General features: G+C 44.1%; 1 protein-coding gene across 1 annotated transcript; it reads right to left on the bottom strand.

The window, feature by feature from the left end:
- Positions 1–485: 485 nt before the first annotated feature.
- PERP (p53 apoptosis effector related to PMP22) lies at positions 486–10,653 on the bottom strand. The gene is made up of 3 exons (XM_015858420.3): positions 10,355–10,653; positions 3,452–3,595; positions 486–2,855 (listed from the first exon to the last, which is right to left on the bottom strand). Exons 1-3 carry the CDS (start codon positions 10,563–10,565, stop codon positions 2,620–2,622), a joined length of 591 nt encoding a protein of 196 aa, XP_015713906.1. The 5' UTR covers positions 10,566–10,653; the 3' UTR covers positions 486–2,619.
- Positions 10,654–11,123: the final 470 nt, after the last annotated feature.

Here is an 11,123-nt window from a genome sequence, read left to right as displayed (position 1 = left end):
TCTAATCACGAGAGAAGTGCAGCTTTCCACTAAAAATGTTCAGTGGGTACTTCAACTTTGTCATCCTACTGACAGCGCTTGATCAGTGTATGAAAGTGACTTGTCAGCTTTAGTTACAAAGGACAAACTGACCACATGTGGGTTTTTCTGGGGCTTGTTGTTTTGGTTTTTTTTTTTCCCCTTTTGCACCATAACATGTGTAAAGTGTTTGGGGTTCCTCCTGAAGCTTTTAGGAGCTTTTGGCTTAGCAATGAGTTTTCTGTGCCAGGTGTGTCTGATGAAAGCAAGCAGATGTGTTTTGTAGAGCATACTCAAGCTTATTTGACTGGAAAATGCTGTTGTTGCATCCTGGATAGATACAGCCTTTTGAAGCCAACAGTTCATTGGTTTTTGGAGTTCATGTTAAGAGAAGAAAAGAATGGCTGTTTTCTGGAGTTCATGAAATGAATCCATGAAACAGAAACAACACAGAGTTTTTACACGTATTGATTAAAACAGTTTTAATTAAGCCACCATGGTTGAAAGGAGTGACGCATACATTAGTATCGCTTTAGATACATCTTAACTGCATAACATGCTGCTTATGCTTCCACCTATTATATTCAGTACCAAATTTATTCTACACTTGTGCTTCTTCTTATTTTATTTTTAATTTTTTTTTGAGACATAACAGTGCTTTTTAAGAAAAACATACCAAAGACTGAAGTTATGCTAAGTCCAATTTCTGTATCATTGTCATCCTTGTTAAGATGTCCATTTCCCTATGTCTTTTTGCCTTCTCAGCTTCAGCTGTGCAAGGACTTTCCAGACCTGAGATTCTCTCCAGTGATTCGCTGGAAAGGTGCTATCGGTATTTGTAACACAAACATCTATCCAGTAATACTCCTTCCTGTATTTACAGAAACAGCAGAGGGAGGCAGGAGGGGGAGAACAAAAAGACACATTTCTTACAGGTTGTCTTGTTCAGCAGGAGTTGCTAACACAGTTGATTCCATGTGCCATGTGTGACTGAGCATTTAACATAGTTCTGGAGCCTGGAGATATTTATGTTCTGTAAAATTATAAAATACAGGCCTGCAAGGGACCTTAATACATACACACATACAAAATGCAGAGTTATGAAATTAGAGAAGTGTTACGAAGTAGAATGTTAAACAAAGCACAATACCAAGACATACAGAGCATTAAAAAAAAGCTTAGTTCTAAATGCCTTAGTTTTACAGTATGCTGATTAGCACTTCCTATTTTGTATGTGTTTATGAATGGGCCCGTGCATTCTCTCCAAAGTACTGGGGTGACAATAAGGGGAAAGCAGCCCTGGAACACTGTGTTTAGCTTTTACCGCACCTGCAGCCCTCTTAGAAACCTGTCTCTGCCCCCACACCTGGCAGAGGAGCTGCCTTCTTCCCCAGCCTAGGAAAGCCCTGACAGAGATGACAGATCTCAAATAAATATCCATAAGCTGCTGCCAGTCCATAGCAGATGCAGATGTGGCTCTGTCTCACTGGAAAATTTACTTGGAGCCATTGGCTTCAAAAAGACAAGCTGGGAGCTCAGCAGGTTATTCCCCAAGATGTGTCTGTATGGGGTTTGCATACAGATATTGCTCGCAGGCTGCTTTTCTATTTATATCAGTTATCTCTAGTGACTTGCAAAGCATTCCCAGGTTTACTAGTCTGCCAGGCCACGCTGTCAATTATAGAAACTTCTGGAGGTTTTCAACATCACGTGTTAAGATTTCCTTCCAAGCCATGTCTGATAATTAAAACTGTGCAGTTTTAAAAGGGCAGATGTAAAGAGCAGTGTATGTATCTACTGGAAAGTATTTTTTAAACAAGCATCTCCCAAATACCATATAATAATGCGTGCAGTTCAACATCTGAAGATTTATTTGTTCTCTCTGTGACAAGGTATATTTAATTATGTATGTCTTTGTAGCACATCCTGCGGTGGTCACAAAAACTCCAATAAGTGTTCCGCTAGTCACTATTATACACATTGGCTCCATTTAACTGCAACAGATGGTGGAAAAAATAGACTTTATTTTTCCCTTAGTTCATAAACTCGATAGTCAACAATGGTCCAGTAACAGGAACAAGTAGTGATTCTTAGGCAGCATATGAATGTAAAAGACTCAGCGAAGTTCCTTCCTTGGGGCTGATTTTTGGCAAAAGAAAAAGCTTTCTTTGGAAGGGTTTTATTTTTTCCTAATTCTATGTAAAGCCATTTTGTCACAGGTGAAAAAATAAAAAACATGCAGGTCCCCCTGGTGGGTTGTTTAAAATCTCTCCTCCTTTCCAGCTTGAAAAGCTGTGCCTTTATTTGTGAGGATATGTCTGAATAAAAGAAGGATGACTTAGTTGGGAGGGAAAGGATTAAGTAAACCACCAAAACAGAACTGACATGAGAATATGTAAATAATACTTTAGGTTAAAGTTATTTGCTTACAGGTGCCAATGTTTTTTAATTTATTATTTTTTTAACCAGTGCTTGTAAGAAATATACTGCAGAAATAAGGTAGTTGGTTTTCTTTTTTCAGTCTCTTATAATCGCACCCACATTTGCAGCAAAGGTGCTCTTCTATTGCTTTGACAGTTGCTTGCAGTTGGATTTAACCTTTCAATTTAAGTATGGTGCTCTATCTGGGGAGGAGTAGTAATAGGTCGGCTTGATGTTTCCCAGGACTTCATCTTCCCAATTGGGCAGGCAGCAGAAGAAGAAAGCACAACCTATCACAACGACAGTGCTGGCCCAACCGAAACCATAGGCCCAGCTGAACATATTAGCTCCCATCAGTGGAATTTCTTCTGTGAATTTCACTGGATAGATGACCAACCCTATGATTTGGAATGCAGCTAAAGAAAACAAAGAAAGCCAAGAGTAAATGACAGTGAATGTTGTTATGTTCCCCACTGAAAAAAAGGCATCTTGAGAAAACTGTATTGCCCCCTCACGTACGTAACGATTAGCTCCAGTCCCATTCTTGCAGCAGTGTGTGATTCCTGGTCTGGGCAGGTCCCCAGCTGCCTAGTGGCAGCTACAGCTGGCATTGCTGCCTTGCTGAGAAACTCATCTGTGCCCAGAACAGCCCTATACCACAGCCAGGTGTCTGTCCTGGTGGGGCAGTCACCTCCTGCTTCTACCATACCCACAGCTTCTCCCTCCCTTGGGAAAGTGGGAGACCTGGGGCTCCCGGCTTCAAAGCCTTAGTATGTGACTTGCAGGGTCAAAGTTGTTTGCCCACATGCAATATTTTTGGGAACTCAGTGAAAGTTGCTGGAGCTTCCCTAACAATCATCCTCTCAGAGCATAAGTCAAATTTCTTGTTTTCCATGAAAATGACTCATAAACCAAAGACATATTATTTCACAAGGGAGGCTCCATCTAGCATGTTTTTCTGCTCATGCCTGTTTTACATCTAATACAACCTTATCTTTGCACCCAGCCTTACCAACAACAAAAAGCAAGCCTCCAATTCCTCGCACAAAGTTGAAGCGAAGTATTTCAATTGAGAATGCAATGACTGCGAGGGCAAAGCAGATGACCAGGATCACAAAGCCAACGAGGTATGTGGCAGCTGCTGCTCTCCCCCATCCTTGAAAAGAAAAGAGGAAAGGTGTCATGGGCAGCAGTGCACTGAGCCGTAGGTCACTGCTGGTCTTCTGTTTCGTTTAGTCATTCTTTGTTGAAATGCTTTGCTGTAAAAAGCAGGCTCTATGTCAAAGCAACACTGAATGTCTCCAAAGTGAGCTGCAGAGAAACATGATCATCAAAGAAGCAGCACCGAACTCTGCCTGCTAATCTGTCCTGCTGAAAAGAGAGACATAGCATAGGATGGTAATAACACCTCCAAACTCAGTATGCATGGGAGACCCACTGAACTCTGAGCAGACAGTGCACACAACCCCTCAGAATGCACTTTATCATTATCACTCCATTTTGATATGCAAATTTATGAAATCTTTTTCATGCACTGGAAAGTATGAGAGCAGACAAGAGAGTATAACTATAGAGAAAACTGATGGGAAATTATGATGTTGTCACCATACAGCTTCCTTTCTGCTTGCTTATGATGAGAACTTTGTAAGTGAATTAACATTAGCATGACCAAAAACAGGCACGGAGTAGTCGAGCTGAGACACTATGACAAAGAGAATGCTCTTGAAGATAAATATCTATTCACAGCCAAAACGACTTAGTAATAGGTAAAATATCATGGGTGGAGAAGTAGTGGAGTCAGAGGTAAAGTGGAAGAGTCCTCTGAATCATTATTTTGGGATTTGGTGGGGCTGAGCACTGCACAGAGTTCTTGGGAAACAGCCAGAAATTCAAATTTCATGGTATTGTGGGCTTGTGAAAGGTTCCCACTGTGGCAGACCTCATTCCCTTTAAAAATGAGCCAGGAGTCTGAGTGTGAATGCCACCTTTTACAGGTGTTTCCTGCCCTTGAGGCAGGACACCTACCCACAGGGGTAACCACATTGGTCCTCGGGTTCCAGTGAGCTGTCATCACAGCTCCCTTTCCAAGTCTACATAACACAGGTTCTGACTTTCACACATTCTGCAATAGGTAGGGGCCAGATCCTGAGATCCATTTAACACAGAAATAAAGGGAGCAGTGAGATCTAGGCCGGAGCATTTTCCAAATCTCCTTCATCAGAAGTAGTCTGTTCCAGCGTGACTGAAATGGTTCTGAAGAAACACTGTTTTTTTGCATAACCTCTATGTTAAGTCATTCCCCTGTAAAAGCTTAAAAATAAATAGTATGAGAGAACTTTTTCTAAAAATCTATAGTCTTTCACCTTAGCCCAATTTTCCCATGTGTTCTGCTGTTACATAAAAAGGAAAAGTATTAATTTGAGGCAGAGAATACAGTAAAGCTATCTCAGATACCTCCACTCCATACAGCAATTTACTGTTTGAAAGCAAAGCAGTATTTTATGGCTGTTTTCACTAGACCACTCTGATCTTGTTTCTCTCGCTCCCACTCAAAAATCAGAAATGAAACACTGCAGCTCCCTGCCAGAGAGTTTTCAGCCCCGAGCCCTCAGATGCCACCTCCTCCTGAATGAAGTCAAGCTGGAATGGAAAGGGTAAACAAAAAGCTTTTCTTGGAGCTACTTAAGACAGTAAAATCTTTTCAAACCAGTTCTTGTCAGCCTCCTGCAGCCAGTCCGGTGTGTTTTGTCTCCCTTCCCCAGGAGAGTGCTGCAGGGGGAGGAGGGAGGGAAGACACCCCACTGGCCTTTGGAGATGACAGTGGTGTCAGTAGTCCCATAACAGCTTTTCCATCAAAATATTATCTGACATGCCTAATGCAGGTTCTGGGCATCATCTCTGCAGAAGGATTTATTTAGGGATATGGAATGTAAAGGGATATATAGCCACTACACACAGCCAGCCTGGGAAAAGTAATTTGGACTAAACCAACTAGGAATGCTATTCACTGGTATCTCCTCTATTAGAAGAAAAACAATAACAAGGGCAACCAGGAACTCTTAGTTATCAAAGTGCTTTCCCCTACCGATGCATTATGTACACTGGCACAGTGCAGAGAGCCAGGCCTGGCATCTGTCTCATGCAGATTCAATTGCAAATCCAAAACTGCCAGCAAGCTGGATGCCTTGAAGTTTGCTACAGCACAAACAGGACTGCAAGAGATACAGGCTGCAAAGCCTCCTGTGCTATCTCTGCTCTTTCCAGGCTCTGTGTGCTTAGTTTACACGTATAACAAGCTTTGGGATACACATCAGCCCTGGTCCCACTCACAGTGGCTTATTTTTTTGTATCTGGCAGTATGAAAGTGATAGCCCACATAGCTACAAGAGGTATCTGATCAGGAACATTATCCTCAAACCCATCTTCTTTCAGATCTTCAGGAACAGGGCAGCAGCAGGCACCATCACTGTGACATTTACAGTGGTTTTTGTGCTCACACACTACAAAATTCAGTGCTGGTGAGCACATACCTCTCCTCCTCCCACTGGGTTATCTGCTCCAGCAGCACTTATCAGCACATAATACTGATAAGGCCTGATAAGATGAGCCGTTGGCGCTGGCCCCTGTGATGGATGGATCTGCTCAGGACACTGAAAGATAACAGCCGCAGAACAGCCAGCCCACCACATTAGCACTAAAGGGAATTCCAGGAAAAACAGGAATGTGTGGCTATATACAATGGAAGGGAAATCTCAAAAAACTTAACCCCATCATCCCCGAGCCTATTAAGATAGGCTTTCTGGATCTGTGTTCTCCAAAGAGCTGCTGTGCCTTTGCAGGCACCTGCCTCTCACCTGTGGCTGCTGTCTGCCAGGTGCAGAGGTAGGCACTGTGACTCTGCCTTAATTGTGGGAGAGATCCGCTCACAGCCTGAGAAGGACGGATCAGCCCCAACCTTTGGATGGCTTGTGCTCAGAGAACCTTGTAGAGTTAGCCGGGATTTATATATACCATAGAAATGAAAGAGTCTCTGGTCCCTTTATTTAATACAATTTCTAACTCAAAAGCAGGTACAAATATGACATCTGTCTATGAAATCAACCGACAATTCCAAAGTAATTTGGGTCTGTATATATAGAAAGTCAGAAGAATGAGAGAACAGCAGAGCCAAACAGTTTGAGGTATTTCTGTTACCCAGGTCAGCTTTACTCAATGAAGACTTGAGTTCTTTGCATCCAAGCAGCAGTGAAGCATTTAAAGAACATTTTGAGGAGGGGGGAAGAGGGGCAAATTGAAAAGATAAGAAAAAAAAAGCCTATATGAGAGCTATAATTGATGGAAAGGATTAAGAGTTTTATTATACAGCTTAATTAAGAATGACTATGCAAAAGAACAAAGCTGCAAATGTTAGCCTGCAAATAACTAAGAGAGCTCAGGATTACTTGAAGTTAATGGTGAGCATCATTAATAGGATGAAATTAAAAAGAAAACACAAACAATGACATACAAACACAGAAGTCTCAGTTTTAGCTGTACTTCCTGATTTTATTTGGCTCAGCCTCAGTTGGGCAGAGATGGGAGCTCTACAGGACATTTACATTGAGATTTCCCTGCAGAAATGAATGAAAGGACTGAGAAAATAGACTAGCAGGAAGATAAAGCACTATAGGATCTGAAGTAACAAACCCTTCTCATCTTGGTTCACTTATTTACCGAATTGGAAGCTGTTTTATCAGCTTGTGGATAACTGGAATCTTCGGGTAGAAGTTTTTACTATGACATGCTTAGTTGAGACAGACTTTTACTCTGTAGTTGTAATAGTTTTCTGTATATGAATGACAGTGGCAACTTTTCTTTGGTGTTGAGAGCTCACAGCATGGAAAGTCCAGAAAATATGCCTTTGTTGACAAAACAAAGGAGTAGCGGACTGCCAGCAAGAGAGCACTGCCAGAAATATTTTCTTGCTCTCATAACGCACAGATTTCCATGACGACATAAGCAGTGAAGGAAAAGTATGTGCACACCCATCAGGAGCCCAGGGCAGCCCAGAACTGAGGGTCTGCCTGAAGAGCCTGCTAGGAATTAACACTAGACATCCCAGCTCTCCCTTGGTTTTAGCAGTGTGGAAATTCCAATCGCTATACTACCAAAATGCTATATGAAAATCTGGTTGCAGCCTTTTGACTGCAAGTCAGGAGAGGCAAAATCCTGTTGGTTTCCAGTTTTTATTGCTTCCGTGCTGCTTGCAGTAAAGGTGTGCCTGCTTGCTGGCAGGAGTCAAGCCCATACTGCTGGTTGGGCTCTTGTGCTAGGGAGTTTCAAGACATGTCTGCTGGGTGTAGCCGGGCATGCCGACTGCTGCTTCTCTCTGTTAACATCTTTGGAGTGCCTTCACCTTGCACATTTATTTGCTAGGACACATCCTGCCAGTATAAATCAGACTAAACTATGCTTGAACAGAGGCGAGGGCATGGTGAATGTACCTGTAATGTTCCTCCTTTATTTACCTGGCCCCTTGGTGAAGGAGGCACATTCACACAATTCCACTAATGACCTGTGGTATCAAAGTCCAGTTGTTTGAGGCATGGGTACAGTAGCACAGCAGCAGGGAAACATGATTCACAGAGGCTGGCTCCTATTCCTAAGTCCCACCTCTTTTTCTTTTCTTTTTTTTCTTCCTTTCGGCTCTTACTGAAGATCCAGATGAATGCTTCCATTTTTCTAAGTCAGCTATTGTGTACTTAATGAATACCAACCAGCTGTTAGGAACGCAAGAAGGAGTTAACCACTTTTACTGCACAAGTACACACCCATCCCTCACTGTGACAACTCAAACCAAAGTCACCGAGACCAGGCGCTGAGGTCTTGGATGACGCTGTCGCCCACAAACACTGTCCCTAAACATATAGGATCATCACTGTAAAGACAAAGGTAACCGCCCTCTCCAGGAAACCACACAGCAAACAATCTTCCTCATATCTGATGGCTTACTGATATGTTTCAAACACGGTCACCACCACTGGGCCAAACAAAGTCATCTTGAGTCATACATTATGTAGTATGGCAGCTCTGTGTTGCAACGTGTTAATAAATACGCAGTTGCTGCCAGGCAGATACTTGCCAGATGCAAACCAGTAGAGATATCTAATAAAAATCCATTCCCCACCTCCCTACTGAAGGATATTCTACTTTTATTTTTCCCTTTTTATTTCTTCTATCTTATGTGGACTGTAAAATGTTCACTAAGAAGCAGTTCAGTGTAGGAGACATTCTTATTTGCAAAACTTTGTTCGTCTGTTCCTGCCACTCTTTCCCATTTAAAATAAGTGACCAAACTGCTTTTTCTCTCCCTCTCTCAGCATACATGCCTCAGCTCAATTAAGAATATGTCTAATGCGGCTTTCTACTAATGGGGACCACTCTGAAATTTTGTTTTCATCAGGAGGAGCAAGATGGTTAGTCTGAAGTAGTTAGCATATGCAAAACACAACTTGTGCATCTCAATTAATTTACTCCCCTGCAGCAGTGCTGTGAAGACCTGCTAGGCATTTCTTCCTTTGCAAATGCCCTCACCTACTTGGAGCCTGACTGCATTAGCATAGAAAAAAAGGAAACAAATCAAACCCAAACTCATATTTAACATCCTGTCTCTAGATGCAAATAGTCATTAAGCAGACAAGAGGTAAAGCCAAATTAGTCCAACTAAGCCAAAGATTTACATGAGCCTTGGTTTAAGGTTAAATAAGCAAAGTCAGGGATAGCATTCTCCTTTGACAGAACAGTTGAAAACTTCATAAAGTCACTCTTGCCCCAGAAGACACAAGGCCGAAACAAGGCACACACCCATCATCACTCATAGACGAGAGGCAGGGACACTACAGGAGAACGCAGACCTCAGCAGCTCTACTGCACAGGTGCTTCTTTATGCAACGCAGATTTCAGCCACTCTCCTGCATTAGGTTTTTGGCTCTGGGTAGTGGGACAACCAGATTTCTGCCACCTACAGTAAAGCCCACAGCAGTCACCATGCTGGTAAATGGTAGCAATGCTTTTGCAAAATGTTACGAATTTTACTGAGTCGCAATGACAAGTATGGTTCCAGGAGGAAGCCTCCCTGCCTCCCTTGTGCAGGCTGCAACCCTCCCTTCCAGCTTCCAGATGCAGTCCCCAAAGTACCCTCATCCAGGACGATAGGGCGGGTCTGTTTGTTTGTCCCAAAACGTTCTGTCTGTGAGAAAAACGAGATGCAAAACAGACCACAGCTAGGAAAAAAAAAAAATGATAAAAACAGAAAGTCCCTGAGAAAGTCAGACTGGGACTGTGTAGTAAGAATATTACACTGACAACGCCAGATATAAAGAAGTTGAGTAAGAAAGCCAAGGCACAGTCACTCCCTGATTTATGACTTTGTGCAGTAGAGAGGTATATACAGGAAGCTATATGTTTCCCATCTCCAAACTCAAGCTGCAGGTCGGGAGGTATTCCCTAGCCAGGCAGGGTTAAGGCCCCCCTCTCCCCTAGCAAGGAGGCAGCTTTGCTGTTGCCCAGGTTCAGGGAAACACAGTGCAAACTCTCCTGCAATGGGTCAGCGAGGGAGCTGCGTGCTGCAGGGTGAGGCTGCTGGCACTGCAGCGCACATAGAGCTGCTGAAAGCAGACTTATGGCCAGTTGGCTCTCTTCAGTTATAAAAGAAAATAAAAAGCAAGCCTTGTTCCTTACTCCTGATAGGAAAGATGCCTAAAGCACTCCGAGGTCCTGTTTCTTTGCCCAGCACTGGTTCTGTCTTGGAAAACCCCATCGCAGCCAGCAGCTACACTACCACAGAAGGGCTGACAGCCAGCCTTATCTCCCCTGAGGTGCAGCTGCCAGAGCACAGGGTCCCGGAGGGGCAGGGACAGGCGGGCTCCTCGCTTACCATAGTCCATGAGAGATTCACAGTTCCAGTTGAGGTCCTGCTCGCCCCGCGTGCAGCTCTCCCACAGCGAGGCTTGGTGCACATAGGGCTCCGACTCAGACTCCAGCCAGCCCCGGCCTGCCAATGCGATGATACCCATGATGATGGCCAGGCCCAGCAGCAGGGGCAAGAGCCAGCGGCACCGCCAGCAAGCGAGGCTGCACGCCACCATCCCGCCGGGCTGTTGGGGCACCTGTGAGCCCGAGCTGCTCGGGGAGGGAAGGGTGGGTGCCGCAAGGACGCTCCTCCAAGCAGAGTCTGGCTGTCTGGCTGTCGGATCTGAGTTTTAAAGCACGCTGGGAGGAGGGAGTCCCACCCACATTCCTGGGAGTGAGCGTGGCGGCGGCAACCTGTGGGGCTGGCGGAATGGAGAGCAGAGCATGAGGCTGGGTCTTGCTCCTCACTATGACCCTGCTCCCTCTATGCCAAGTGAATGTCCAGTTACGTTCCTGTCCCACACTTAACTCCTTATTAGCTGCTATCCTCCCGTGTCCAACTCCACTTCTTGATCATGGTTATGGTGTAGCCCTGTGTCCTTGCTTGTGAAAGCCCAGTCACAAGGAAAAAGCCACAACTGCCATGAGACCCCCAAACCTCCTGGATGGGCACCTCTAACACCAGGGTGTGTCACCATGCCTTATCCAAATGTCACTGTCCTAAAATACATAGTGCTGTATGTTGGTTAGGGGCATTCTCTCAATCAGATTCTTTCTGTCAGGTCTTCAGCACA

This window comes from Coturnix japonica, chromosome 3 (assembly GCF_054131305.1).
Source record: "Coturnix japonica strain WE chromosome 3, WE-NBRP24, whole genome shotgun sequence".
NCBI lineage: Eukaryota > Metazoa > Chordata > Aves > Galliformes > Phasianidae > Coturnix > Coturnix japonica.
Note: the sequence above shows the minus strand (reverse complement) of the source record. Positions and strands in the feature narration are given on the sequence as shown.

Coding starts and splice junctions, on each gene's coding strand:
- PERP (XM_015858420.3), bottom strand. CDS start 10,565: ATGGTGGCGTGCAGCCTCGCTTGCTGGCGGTGCCGCTGGCTCTTGCCC. Junction 3,596..10,354: donor TGAATCTCTCATGGACTATG/GTAAGCGAGGAG, acceptor TTTCTTTTCAAG/GATGGGGGAGAGCAGCAGCT. Junction 2,856..3,451: donor AGGCTTGCTTTTTGTTGTTG/GTAAGGCTGGGT, acceptor TGTTTTCTTTAG/CTGCATTCCAAATCATAGGG.